Source organism: Abramis brama, assembly GCF_963993115.1.
Source record: "Abramis brama genome assembly, chromosome: 25".
Lineage (NCBI taxonomy): Eukaryota > Metazoa > Chordata > Actinopteri > Cypriniformes > Leuciscidae > Abramis > Abramis brama.
In genome coordinates this window covers 12,910,546-12,924,866 of record NC_139987.1, presented here as the reverse complement: position 1 = coordinate 12,924,866, position 14,321 = coordinate 12,910,546, and the positions used below count along the sequence as shown (strand labels likewise).

The following is a 14,321-nucleotide window of genomic DNA, read 5'->3' as shown; positions in this document are numbered from 1 at the left end:
TAATATTAATGCTGATAGCTTTATGATCTGTGAGCGGAGTAGAATAATGTAAACTTCTACGTCATCTTTGTTAAAACTCTCAGACAATAACCAGAAGTCAATTCTAGATTGACTAGATCCTGATTTATTACTCCATGTAAATGACTTATTTTGTGAAAATTTGGCTCTCCAAATATCTGTAAGATTGAATTTATCCATGAAGTTTTTAAGATTGTTGTTATTTATGTTAGGTCGACCTGATGGCCATTTATCCATAGCTCCATTTAGTATAATATTAAAATCCCCTCCAACTAACAAAATTGCATTTGGATATTTATTTAAAAAAAATAAGTCGTAAAAAAAAAAGTCACACTTAGCTTCCTCCCGGTCAAAAACGGGCGACAGGAAATGAATGGGAAATACGAAAAAATAGGAAAACTCAGAGAAACTTTTGGTGGTACAAGCTACAGATCAGCCACTGTGCTGAAAAAAAGTGTACAGCAATGAAGGGGTGACACTCTAAAACATCAAGAGTGCAAATAAGACAAATAATATTTAGCAGATTGAGAGGTGAGAGTCTGAACTTTGCTGGTGGTCTTGATCTCAAACCCTCTAGTGCCACCAACAGCTCAAAGCTGCACTTTACTGATCTTGAACCATGTGGTCTAGAAAGGAATCTTTTTTTCTTTCTGTTTCTTGGCTTATGCAAATGAAAGACCATTTACGTCACAAGAAAATAATCATGCTCTGGTAAATAATAATTATGACACGAGTCAAAATTATGAGACACTAAAGGAGTGTTCACATTCACATTGTGAGCAAAGTCCATTATCGTCAATAGTGTAGTGATTAATGAAGCACAGCTCACACAGAAGTCCCTTCCAAATAATTGGCTTATCTCATAATTTTGACTTGGTATGCCATCATTTTTACTTTTTTATCATAATAATGAGCTACCAATGCATCATTTTTTTCTTCTTCTGTGTGTGTTTTGGAAATGGGCTTCCAAACATGCATACCTTATTTAGATGATCTGAGATTTCTCATTTTAATGAAAATCTTCTACTTCCAATCACTTCTGTTTATCAGATCTTCACTTAATTTGGCTTAGATAATCATCATATTACAGTTCTGCCATTTTTTTTTTCTTATCAAACTAAGCATCCATGTTCTGTTCGATGCCTTATCAAATTTGTCCTAGCTGGGTTTAAACAAATGGCTTCTATAGAATCAAATTATGTATCACTTTCTACCTCAGGCTAAACCACACCTAGACACCTGAGGAAACTGCTGACACAACTATAGTGTAAAATATAACGCCTAACTGCATGTAAAAAATTAATGAAATAATTACACTTTGAGATGGTCATAATTTTAAGAAATAAAGTTGCAATTACAATAAGTTGCACTGAAAGATATAGTTGTGAGGTCACAACTACGCTGTATATAAGGAAGGAATTTATCCTGAATAATCATTACCGGTAACACTTTATTTATGCAAATAAATCATTTCAAGGTTCAGGAAAACAACAACAAAAAATAAGTACATTCGTTAAAGTAGCACGTGTTTTTGTTTGCCAGCATGTCATGTTCGTTTAATTAGGGATGAGGTTGGCACAAGAGCAAGACCAAACTCTGTTTTAGAGATGGGCACAGATGCTGGATCATTTGACCCATGGCTCTGCATAAATATTTTTTGAACGTTGTTCACAATATGCTGTATGCAACCTGCTCTCAAACTGCAGTCTTTGAGGGAGGGGAAAGTGTACAGAACCAATATATTTTCTTGCAGGTACTGAAGAGTGATTGACAGTTTAAAAGATCCAACTAAGAGATCCCATCCGTTTAAAAAAAGTAAAAAGAAGTGACGGCTCTTCAGGTAAGTGACTACAAAAGTCTTAACACAGCAGAGTGCACTTCAAACCCAAATCAGTGACAGTTTCACTGTTCCTGAAGGTGAAACATCACTAGAGTCCACCAATGTGCCTCGAAAGAAAACCCTTCAGCCACACAGATAAATGTACAATATTCACAGTATTTACACAGTGTGGTCCATCCAAAAATGGCCAGTGAGGTGTTCCATTGGTTTGCCTTTCATTTGTTCTCGAGGAGAGTCTTTATATCTTTAATGCCATGTTCTGACGCAACTGCGATCACGTGGTCTAAAGCGTTGAGTCGTCCCAGAAGCCTAATCACATCCTTTATTTGTTCCCTATGTAGAGAAACAAGAACTGTGTTAATAAAATGTTTAAAATATAATGCTTACATTGCAGAGCAATTAAAATAACTATTATTGATATACATAAACTTGCATGCTACATCTTAATTTTACTTTATATACATTGGAACCATGAAACATGAACATATGTATACACATCCAATGTTAATTAATGATATGTTAATTGGACTTTTTTAAATATAGATTTTTCTATTCCTCATTAAAATCAGTATATCCAAACAACAGTGGGCAGATCACCTAAGCCTAGAAAACCACCAGACTCCCACTGTTTTGTATTAAACCCTCATCATACCTTTATACTATGTTAATATGTTATATATTTGTGTGGCATCTACAGAGATGTTGATTTAACATAAGAAACCACTTTACCTTACGGTCCTCTTCTCCACGTCAGATCCAACCACGCAGCTGCGGTACAGACTGCTGGCCAGGTGTTTCAAAAATCTGCAGAAGTTCTCAAGCTGAGGAAGAGTCTGTTGTCCTTTCAGACTGCTGAACCACTGCACAGGAAAACACTCCACCACCTGAAGGCAGGTTAGGGTTAATAGAGGGTTAGAATGACTTCATCTGTAAACACTGTTATATGGATATTAATCCCAAAAAAAGTCTTACTCTGCGGCATTTCTCCACATGTTCCTCGCTGGCGTCTGTGGTCTGCAGGGCTGAGAGAATGTAGCGGTTTAGTGTGCTGTCCACGGCGAGCTCCTTCAGCGCTGACAGAGACAGGATCCCATCCCATTTTAAGATATTCCCAAGTAACTGAACACAAGAAAGAGATTCAGCAGGGAATAAACTTGAACAATGGTAACTTAAAATATAGATGAACTGATTTAGACGACGGCAGAAAGTCTCCAGAATATTTAAGCATGACCAGACTTACCTTTACACAAGACCAAAACTGCCTCTGGGAAAAGAGGTAAGGACCAGAGTTCTTGTTCTCCATGACACTGTAAGAGGAGAAAACAAAACATCATCAGCATCACACTGGTTTACACAATATATTCGGTCACAATCAAAAACTAGAAGATGCATACAAAGAGCAGCATATACAAACAGTGACAACATGAGTGATTCAGCTTTCACACTCACTTTTTTGGAAACAGAGGCAGGAAAATGTCATCATCGAGAGTCCGTCGAATTCGCATGACTATGGTCCTTAGAAGCTCCTGAAAGATAATAGATTTTTGTTTCTCAATGACAAACAGATGCAACTAATAATTTAAACCTGTAAAGCCTGACATATGAAAGTTGTTTGAGCCTTTAGACATAATATTTTTTTTAAATCCTTAAAAAAAGGTTTACATATGCAATGCATCAGACTTTTATGGCTCACGTAGTATGATATGGGAGAATATGTAGCTCATACACATGGCGGAAAAAAACTGAGGTAAAAAATATGCAATTTGGTGCGGTTGCGGTTGCCAATATTTGCATGGCCAGTAAGTAAGATGAAATTCTGAAAGCTTGAAATATATAGCAGTGATATCTTTATAACAGTATATCAGACTACTTACACAAAATGCATATAAATATCTGTCGTCACTCTAGATCACCCAATAAGATGATATATAAATGCCTAGTTTTATGATCAAAGCTCTGTAGTTTTCGTTTTGGGGGCAAAACATATAATGTAATGCAATACAATGATGATTGAGAGATGTACAAAATGCACCTCAAAAGGCTGATGTATCATATTTTAACATGATTAACTGCCATTAGAAACATTGAGAAGATATGAATATGAGTAGGGGTGGATATGCATGCATACATTGTATATGTACACATGGGAATGTCATTGTTTTAATTGTTTTATATCTTTTATGTATATTGTTATGTTGTGCTGGTGTCCTTACGTGTGGTGTATAGTGAAGCCAAAGTTCCGGCCACTAAACTAAACTATTTTTCTAAAAACAAATAAGTTGCTTCAGGCCAGTAAGTGTTCATCCTGAAATATTACTAACAATATAAAAGTTATTCTATATTACTAACAATATAAAAGTTATTCTAATGTTTAGAGTATTAAACTCAGATTTCACAGTATAAATACACATGTACCTTAATCTGAAGAGGAAAGATTTTAGAATTACACAAAAAGGCCTTTCACATGTTAAAAATTATAAACGAGGTGTGGTACAGACGACAAAGCACGTAGTTGATTGTGTACAACAGGTTTTACAGCAAAGTTTTGATCATGTTGATAATTTACAGGCCCCATAATTTTGCCTATCAAATATGATATGGTAGGCTTTAGGCTAATGAAAATGAAAAGCAAAAATAAGAGCCTGTGGCTTTAATGCGTTACAGTCTCATCTCTTCACTGACTTGTGTGTTGCGGTTGTCGCCGTGCAGCACAGTGGGATAATCTTTGATCAGCCTCTGCATGAAAGCCACCAGTCTGGACGTCTGACTGCTGGAGAGCGGATCCCACACCTGATCCGTCAGCACTGAGAGCGGGGGATCATGTTTTAAAAGAGTGATTTAGGTTTGATATGCTGTTCTGAGTTTAAAGAAAGAACTGAACCTTTACAAAGATGGGAAATGGACAGACTAACCTGCTAGTTTAGGAAGAAGCACTCTTTCTACAATAGCAGGAAGCAGGCTGTTATCTATCTCTTCCTCTTTCTTTAGAGTGCTCTGCTCCTCACAGCCATAAAAGAGCAAAGACTCGAACCACAGCATGTACTCAAAGTTGGGACACTCCACCTGCATAGATACAAATAGCATAATTTTGGCAATTAAAGACTGAAATGTTCAGGCGATGCAAAGCAGATCACAAAAATGTGGAAATGACATGCTCTCTGTACCTCAAATGGAGACCATGAGGTGAGCTGCAGTCGAATAAGGGGGTTAAAGAGTTTGGGCAGGCACAGTCCGATGTAGGCGTCTCTGTAGCATGTAAAATACAGCTTTCTCCAGGTCTCGAAGTGAGACTTTATGTTGTCCAGAGAGTGGAAATCCTCCACCACGTCCTCAAAAACCTTCTTTGACTCACTTAAAATGCGATCTGGAAATCAAAAAGATGAAAAGGTTAATTGGGAAAAGATTGAAACGTAATCAGCAAATCTTGCATTGGTGTGTTAGGTTGGTCACCTCTCTCTTGGTTGAAGCTGGTGATGTCAGTGGACGTCTCTTCATCATCACTAGACAGCCCCTCCTTATGCTCGGCTCTCTTGCCGTTCTGCTCTCGAGCTTGTCTCCGACGGGTTCTGTTTGGATGTGTCGAAACAGACTGACAATTATTAAAACTGAAATACATCACAGAAAGTCTGCCTAAAGTAGATCTGGGTATTGATACCGATTTATTTCAGATTCACTATGTCCTGACGCGATTTGTTTATGATTTTAATTCATTATTTATTTGGAAATATTTTAGTTACAGTGTTAAAAGGCCCACTTCCGCTATCTGCCTGACTGACATTGTGACTATAACACTAACTTTTGCAATTTCCAAAAAAAATTGGCCATTGCAGGTTACAATTCAAAGCTAATGACAATGATACTGATGAGATTAGATAACAACAATAATAAAAAACAATAAATTAATGCATTATTTTAGTTTAGGTTGTAGGCGTTTGTTTAGTTTAGAGGGTATATTTCACACACTAATAGTCAAGGGCCTACATATATATAGCTTTTTTTTGCATACCGTCTGGCTTCTCTTTCAGCTATCCTCCTCTGCTTGGCAAGCTCCTGATAGGCTGTGCGATCTCGACCGAATGAGTCCAGGTTAGGGGCCATAACAGCCTTACCTGAAACAGAAAGAACAGACATTAACCCTCAGTAAAGCTGAACTCACCAGCCCTGTTACAACCTATACTGACAGATCTAATAGTCATTACCTGCTCATTAATATATCGTACTAGATGTTCATGCATTATTCCACAAACATCAGTAAAAATTTTAATTTCATGCACAGTGGTTTCCCCTTTTCTGAGGTCATCAGAACTAATTTCCAACTACAAGTTAATTTTACACCTGCTCAATTTCACTGGGCTGAGATGGAAACTCTCCTCCAATCACTTACCTGCTCAGCATCTAAACAATGTATCAGTGTGAACACTGATAAATAAGAAGCCAGTAAGCTTTCACCAACCGAAAGCCACATAAACTTTCATTTGTCTTAATCTCTCTCACACACACGCGCACACACACAGACACACACGCAGTGTGTGTATCATTCTGATGTGCAATTAATCATAACTGTATAACAAAAATGGAAAGGAAAAAAAAAACAATGAGGCCATTCAAATAAAAACCTTCAAGATGGACTGACTTGAAAGGCTGGAAAACTCCGACGATTCATCTTTAATATCATCCTGTCTTCTCTGGACGAGACGGGACGCCCGCTGCCGAAGTAACTGGTGCATGGCGACCTCTAGCTCCAGAATAACAGGCACCTGAAAGATACGATGATTTTTGTGACAGCTGAACCAAAGACAAGGGGCCGGAGACCGAGACGAGGGGCTTAGTGTGCTCTGCTGTGGCATGAGAGAGAAAGCAGCCAAATTAAATAACTCTAGACACAAAGCCCTTTAAAGCTGGATCAAACTGGCTTCCCCTAGTGTTAATGCTTCATGGTATTAACCTTACTATGAGCCAAAAAAGAAAATGGCTGAGTAGTATGAAACTTCTGTGAAAGCCATTGTAGGTTGTTTTTGACAAACAGCTCTTTTTCATTTAATGCAGCTGGTTACCAACACAACTGAAGTATAATTATTCAAAAGTAAGTACAGAATCAAAGACGGTTGCACAGTCAGGAATTTAATAGAGTGCAACAGCGCCTGTTCACTTTTTCAGCTGCCTTGGTTCCGGAAGTATTTTTTCCATTCATTTTTCCCATAGGGATTTTTTAAAAGTCCTTAAGAGTTAAAAGCCAAGAGACAAACCAACCAGCTTCGAGGTGAATGACAACATTACAAACACTGATTAGCAAAAAAGTACTTGAAAATAGTTAAAAAAAGAAAGATACATAACTGCATACTGAATGGATTTAATGTGGGGAAAGATCTACTGATATTAAAAATGATGAATAAATTAAAAACTAAAGATGATTGCTGATTGTGTATATAGAAACATTTTACATTACTTGCAAACTATGAATATATAAATATTATGCAGTTTGAGAGTGCAGGGAGATGATTACATCAATTATCATATGCAGTGTTTCATAGGAACGGACGGGTGCTAAAAACAGCTTTTTTGCTTGGTACAATTTTTTGATTGGTGGAGATGTCTCTACTGAATCATGGTAATGTAGTTTTTCACCAAGAATTACACTGTAAAACATTATTTAAAAAAATAATAATTTGAAATAAAGCAGGCTGATGGCTTCAACAAAAGCATGTGTCATCAATTAACAAACTCATAGCTCTAAGCTCACAGTAGTTTAAAAGTTATTTCAAAATCAATTCCCCTAGGGAGAAAACGAATGGGATTTTTACTTTTGGTACCCGAATGTTGCACTCTATAGTTTTCATATACATGTACCACAAATGAATGTAGATATTAAATTCTTGGGACAAGCTAACCTTAAGATAATGCAATCATTAAGCTATCATCAGGCATTCAAATGAGAGCTTAATGCTACAGATGCATGATTAATGCATTTTGCCTTTAAAGGACAGTATAGTCCACTGGTGGTGTAATAGAGATTTACCATTTGGGCTTTTTATTACTTTTAATATTTTTTAAATGGATCAACAACACCGTAAACAAGCTACTTAGCTACCTAACGAATTGGAAGTCTCACACAAAAAAAAAGAAGTTTGAACTATTACTTTCTAAATGACATGAAAATGTATTAGAAAAATCACGATAAAGGCATTTTTTCAACTAATAACACTTTTGGTGCTATGTTAGTTCCCAATGCATCATCATAGACACCATAATTTGTCTATAGTGCCTCTTTATAGCTGAAAGAAATGAGAGAAACAGAAAGAATCTCTTGCTGCATCAGCTATGGGGAAAAATATGGAAGATTACAAAATAATCCATGATCTGATGGAAAATATGACCTGGTGGACTGCTGAAAATGAGTTTAACAAACATCATAAACATGAACTATGTGATTATATATACACATTACAGGTAACTGGTGTTATTTTTACTACTAATGGTATTATAAAACGAATACGGTAATTTTAGTTTAGATAAATACGTTTAAAGTCTAATTAACTACACAAAATTCTGACACAGGCAACATCCAATAAACTTTGAAATCATTCCAAAAGAAATACAGTAGCAAGGTCAGAAAAAAAAAAAACCAACAACTGAAAAACAAGTCAGTAAAACAAACAGCAGCAACATAAAAACAAATGCATTCATTCTTACCTTTTCACTGAAACACTCAAGCAAGTCTCCAACATACCCTCGCATTTCTTGCAAGAATCTATATTTGTCTGCGGCCTCCTGTGAGGAGCCCTCTAGGAGCTGGATGGTCTTTTTGGAGGCCTCCAGCTCCTCCTGGATCTGCTCAAAGCGCCGGGCATTGGAATTGTGCCCCTGGCGCATGAAGCTCAGCCTGGTGCACAGGGGAGTCAAAGAGAGGTTTGCTATTAGTGATGTATGGGGACATCGCCAGGGTCGCACATGTCCTGATGAAGACGGTTAGGTCTAAACAATGCAATTGAGTCAGTAAAACAGCTGCAGATTTTAGCATCTGCAAATACTCCATCCGGAGGAAGAAATATTACACTTCTGCAGAAACAGGGACACCCAGAATTAACCAGGAACAACGTGTGAGGAGATATGCGCCTTGTGTGTATCCTCACTATGCTGGAAGTCCAAAGTGCAAGCTGTCATCTTCAATGTCTGAATAGGGCAATTTTATGGGACGTGCATGAAAATTATCAGGGCATTAAAAACTATAAAGTGTTGGTTATTTAAACTCCTAGGAAATACCAACTGGGCAGATTTGAGGGGTTACAGTGACCGCCGATGAGAAGGCAGTTCAGACCGTACCTGTCTTTGAGACGTTTCTTTACCAGATCTGTGGTTATAGGGGTCAGGTCACAAGAGGGAATGGGATAAGGAACTGAGGGCTCTGCTTTCAAAGTCTTGCTGTTGTCAGCTCCAACTGTGATGGTGGTGTAGCTAAATGGCATGGCGTAGGACGCTCCATATGACTGCGCATCATAACTGCCTTGGTAATACATGGTTGTATCCTCGGATTGGGTGGCTTGGACCTAAAATATCAAAACAAGATGAGACAAAAGGATTGGTGTCAGCATTAAATATTGCCATTTCAAAGTACAAACTATAGTACACTGTAGGAATGTCAACAGAACTGGTATCATTCAACAGTTTAGTATCATTCAACTTTTTTCAAATGTTTTTGAAGGCTACATTTATTTGATTAAAAACACAGTAAAAAATATATTTTGAATTTGTCACATAATCCTTCAGAAATATGCTATTTGAAGTTCAAGAAACATTTCTCAAATTTGATCAATGTTTATCAATGACAAATAGTTTTACATCACTGCATCATAGTCCCCGCCCACTGGCATTACATGATGCGAGCGCCGCGTCAAATGCAAATAGAACCCATTATAATCACTGACACTGGGTGGATAAAGTATACAGATGCCCGTTCACTTTCTGAATTAATCCAAGCGCTTAAGTCTGCCGACGAGGACAAATGGAAGAGTAGATGTAAGTGTAATGGGACGTTTGCTTTGACGCGTCCTGTTTAAATAGCTCATTTGCTCATTTCTGTAGAGACTTCAGAACGATACCAGTGTCAGGATTCATTTTTAATTCAAAATTGGGCAGGGTTGTGATACTCTGACTCACCTGCGGGATGCTAATGCCCTTCCTGATCTGCTCCTGCTCCCAGCGATTCACTTCCTCATCCTGGCCATTATCTAGAGCTTCATCATCACTGCCTTCAATACCTGAATCACAACACAGACACATCCAAAACAAACAATAAGGTCAGATTATGGTTAAGTGCACATCTTTACCAGGATCTGATTTCTCACACAATTCCTATTTATAGTTATTCTAGTTAATCTTTTTTGTGTGACTTTTACTTAGTGACATGACATTTATTACAAGGACAGTCCCTCTGGAGAACAGGTGAATGGGGGTTCCTGTAATTCTACATAAACAAGTTTCAGATTACTAGAGCTCTGAACTGCATAAACTGACCGATCTCCTCCGCTATTTTCTGCCTCTGAGTCTTTATCTTGACTCCACTGAAGTTGATTCTCTTCTCATCTTCATCATCGTCACTGCCGCCGTTCTCATCTTCGTGAACAAGGCGCTTGTTCGTCGCTTCATTCTCGATCAACGGAGCCTCACCCCCGAGCTCTCGAGCCATCTGCCTACGTTTACGAGCTGCATGAATGAAGGCCGCGTCGGGGATCTCACCTGTTGAGACGTATGACTTATTATTGGTCTAAACAAAATGATTAATCACCTTCATGTGAATTAGGTTAACCAGAAAGAGAACTAACTAAAAGCAATTTGTTTGCCATTTAAAAAAGTGGATTTGATCACATACATTGTTTAACAACATTCAATGTTTAACCACAATACACATCATCAGTTCCAACCTTGAAATGTTTAATAAGCAAAAACAGCCTGATCATGCTGACGTTGGTCCTGTGACTTGCTCTACAGGTCCAGTCTGGATGTCATGGAAACTCTCACCTGGTCTAAGTGAGCTGAGGGCAGACAGAGTTTGGCTAAAGGCTCCACCCGCAGACCTTTGCTCGCCCTCCTCTTCCTGTTCCTCATTGCTGTCGACCTCCATTTCTTCTTCTCCCTGTTCACTGCTGGCTCTGCTGCCCACTAAGGGCTCCTCTTTAATTGACAGATTATAAGCAGGTCCACCTGAAACGAACAAACCAGTGAGCCAGAATACAAACTTATGTAACTAGTTAGATGGACTAGCGCCAAGATTACTGAGGGTTTGTAATACTTTTGAAGGCTAAATCACCACATAAAAATAATAACTCTAGAGCAAAGGGGGTCAAACTCAGATGCCAGGACAAACAAACTGGTGGGGAGCCATACATAATTCTTCAGGTATAAGCAATTGATCACATCGGTGCGATTGTACATTAAAGGGTTAAAATCGATAGCGTTTCAGGAATCAGGGGTGGAGGGGGGACAAATTCAAACTGAGGGGGAAATGCCTCCTTTTGCCCCATTGTTGCCCTGGGCATGGGGTCACTATGTTATTCTTGCAATAATCCAAAAATTAATAGTGCTTTATTCTTATGTGTACATACCATTACAACTTAGAGTGGGGGAAGCAAACAAAGTATTTTCTTAATTTTTTTAATAAAATTTTATGTTTTAAAGACAAAAAGCAGTCCCCTGATTCTGCTTTATAGAAATGCATGATTTTATGAAAAGATAAAAAAAGAAAGAAAGAAAGATGTTTAGTACCAATGCGTGTGCTTTGCTCTGGTATGGGAGTGGTGGTCTTTTCCAGATCATCCTTGTATTCCTTCTTCAGCTGCTTGACGATCTTCTTGCTGTGGTAGGATTTCTTCACACGGAACACATCAGTGTCATCTAATAGTGAGAGATATATAGTGAATCTATAAAATTCATACACTAGATGATTGAGTACATAATGCATTGCAAAAGTGCAAAGTGTATAGTATCAAAGACTTTAGATAGCATGTAATTTGGGACACAACTTCAAAGTTTTCTTCAGGGACCTCACACTTTCTGATCAATGAATGTAACTGTCCTTCTATTTTTATCATTACTGGATAAAGATTTTTAGAAAGCATTTAATTTCAGACTGATTCAATAATGAATCATGTAAACCGATTTGTGAACCGGTTCGACCGATTCATTGAAAAGAACTCAATAGGTATTTCCACCTTTGCCATGGAATTCTGATTCATATCACTGTATCATATGTGACCCTGGATCACAAAACCAGTCACAAGTCGCACGGGTATATTTGTGGCAATAGCCAAAAATACATTGTATGGGTCAAAATTATCGATTTTTCTTTTATGCCAAACATCATTAGGAAATTAAGTAAAGATCATGTTCCATGAAGATATTTTGTAAATTTCCTACCGTAAATATATAAAACATTGCCGTGAATGCAGCACCGTCGGGAACATAAATGGACAATTTTTAAGGCAATTTTCTCAATGTTTTGATATTTTTTGCACCCTCAGATTCCAGATTTTCAAATAGTTGTATCTCAGCCAAATATTGTCCTATCCTAACTTTATATATAAGCTTATTTATTCAGCATTCAGATAATGTATACATCTCAATGTCCAAAAATGTACCCATGTGACTGGTTTTGTGGTCCAGGGTCACATATGGTCTTAAGCCAATTATTGAGTATATTCCAATATGTGCAGAGTCCTAATTGATCACTATTACTAGTTAATATAATATGCAAAGTAGCTCTCGTTTTCGGTTAGTGACTCTCACTTTAAAGACGCTAACTGTTTAAATAGACTACAATTAGATGATGACCTGCACAGCAAAAACTCTACACGAACAATATGTGAAACATTACATTGTTTTTACGTAAATTTATTTACGTTACACGTGTCTTTTATGGCAGTTAATAGGCACCTTCATCGTCGTGGAAGCTAAGCAGACTCGCTTTAGGTTCCTCTCGGTTCTCCTTCTTTCTCTTCTTAAGTTCTTTGTTGACCTTAACAGCACCGGGCTGAAACCCGTTTCCGTGGTTGTTGAGCATGTTGGCTCCAGGAGCGGGACCAGTGCTGGACTCGCTCGGGTTCGCCGACTCTTCAGCCCCGGGCCCGCCGGACTGCTGGACCTCCTCTTTCTCCTCATCGTCCGATTCATTCCTCCGCCTGAAATTGCACCTCTTAGCTTTCTTAAACATGGTTATGTAGTGTGCAACGCCTCTAGGATAGTATATACAGACTGGTTTTTAGATTTTTGCAGGACGCCAAGGATGATAACAAATCCACCATTTTGCTTTTGCGGAAACGTTTAAGTACCTCTGTGAATGTTGGATCTGCAAAACGGCAGCGGGAACTCTCTGCTGCCATCTAGAGGAGAGGTGCCATATCAAACAATTTGAGAAGGTTCCATGTTTTTTTTTTGTTTTTTTTTTGTTAGGATAAATATGTTTGCATCTCCTTTTCACTTCTGTGTGTGTGTGTGTCATTCTTTATTCCCCGGTACCGGTGGTTTTCTACTCTGCTCTGCATTGATCATTGGCTTTGTTCTGATATCCAATTTTATCTAACAGTTTTTTTTTTCAACCATAATAGCAACCTGGGGCAACCTGTCACTCACATGTACGGAAGAGGATTAGGGCCAGGCAAAAATAAAAATAATAAAACCATCTCGAGATTAAAGTCATTATAATGCGAGATTAAACTCGTTAAATTTCGAGAAAAAAAGTCGAAATACAATCATGAGAATAAACTCATTAAATATCGAGAATAAAGTCGTTGTGTTTCGAGAAAAAACTCGTTAGATTTCGAGAAAAAAGTCGAAATACAATCTTGAGAATAAACTCATTACATTTCGAGAATAAAGTCGTTGTGTTTCGAGAAAAAACTCGTTAAATTTCGAGAAAAAAAGTCGAAGTAATCGTGAGAATAAACTCGTTAAATTTCGAGAATAAAGTCGTTGTGTTTCGAGAAAAAAAGTCGAAATGTAATGTAGAGAATAATGCATTTGATCAGTGTTCATTGCATAGCCTACTGATAGAGGACATGGCAGAGTTCGATCACTTAGTCAAGCTATATTTTAGACTTTCTTTCAGTAACAAAGAATAGAACATTCTTAGGTCTAGGTCTTTTTAGAAGAAAAAATCAGTCCAATTTGCGCGATGTACTTGCTTATGTCCAACATGAAATTCATTGAGGTTTCGTGGTTTCCCAGGATACCATAAGACGCATTATTAAACTTGTTGATCCTCAAGGTGTGGAATTTCAACGAAGGAGAGTAGGCTACACTTGCGCTGGCCCAAATGCACTCTGGCATATGGACAGCTATGATAAATTAAAACCGTACGGCATTGCCATTAATGGCTGTATAGATGGTTACAGTCGTTACATTCTGTGGATGGAGGCATACACAACCAACAACGATTAATAATGCGTCTTATGGTATCTAGGGAAACCACGAA

The 14,321-nt window shown here is 37.9% G+C and overlaps 1 protein-coding gene across 1 annotated transcript; it reads right to left on the bottom strand.

Moving 5' to 3' along the window:
* Nucleotides 1-1,448: 1,448 nt before the first annotated feature.
* On the bottom strand, nt 1,449-13,199 carry paxbp1 (PAX3 and PAX7 binding protein 1). Its single transcript, XM_084105161.1, has 18 exons — nt 12,785-13,199; nt 11,618-11,746; nt 10,874-11,056; nt 10,370-10,591; nt 10,013-10,113; nt 9,179-9,402; nt 8,549-8,738; nt 6,492-6,615; nt 5,865-5,967; nt 5,309-5,424; nt 5,023-5,222; nt 4,771-4,921; nt 4,541-4,662; nt 3,308-3,384; nt 3,099-3,165; nt 2,831-2,977; nt 2,588-2,742; nt 1,449-2,191 (listed from the first exon to the last, which is right to left on the bottom strand). Exons 1-18 carry the CDS (start codon nt 13,059-13,061, stop codon nt 2,074-2,076), a joined length of 2,706 nt encoding a protein of 901 aa, XP_083961287.1. The 5' UTR covers nt 13,062-13,199; the 3' UTR covers nt 1,449-2,073.
* Between the last annotated feature and the right edge of the window lie 1,122 nt (nt 13,200-14,321).

Excerpts from the sequence above, each read along its gene's own strand:
- paxbp1 (XM_084105161.1), bottom strand. The coding sequence starts at position 13,061 with ATGTTTAAGAAAGCTAAGAGGTGCAATTTCAGGCGGAGGAATGAATCG. Across the intron at positions 10,592-10,873 it reads CCTCAGCTCACTTAGACCAG|GTGAGATCCCCGACGCGGCC; the intron begins GTGAGAGTTTCC and ends ACGTCTCAACAG. Across the intron at positions 3,166-3,307 it reads CTGCCTCTGTTTCCAAAAAA|TGTCATGGAGAACAAGAACT; the intron begins GTGAGTGTGAAA and ends CTCCTCTTACAG.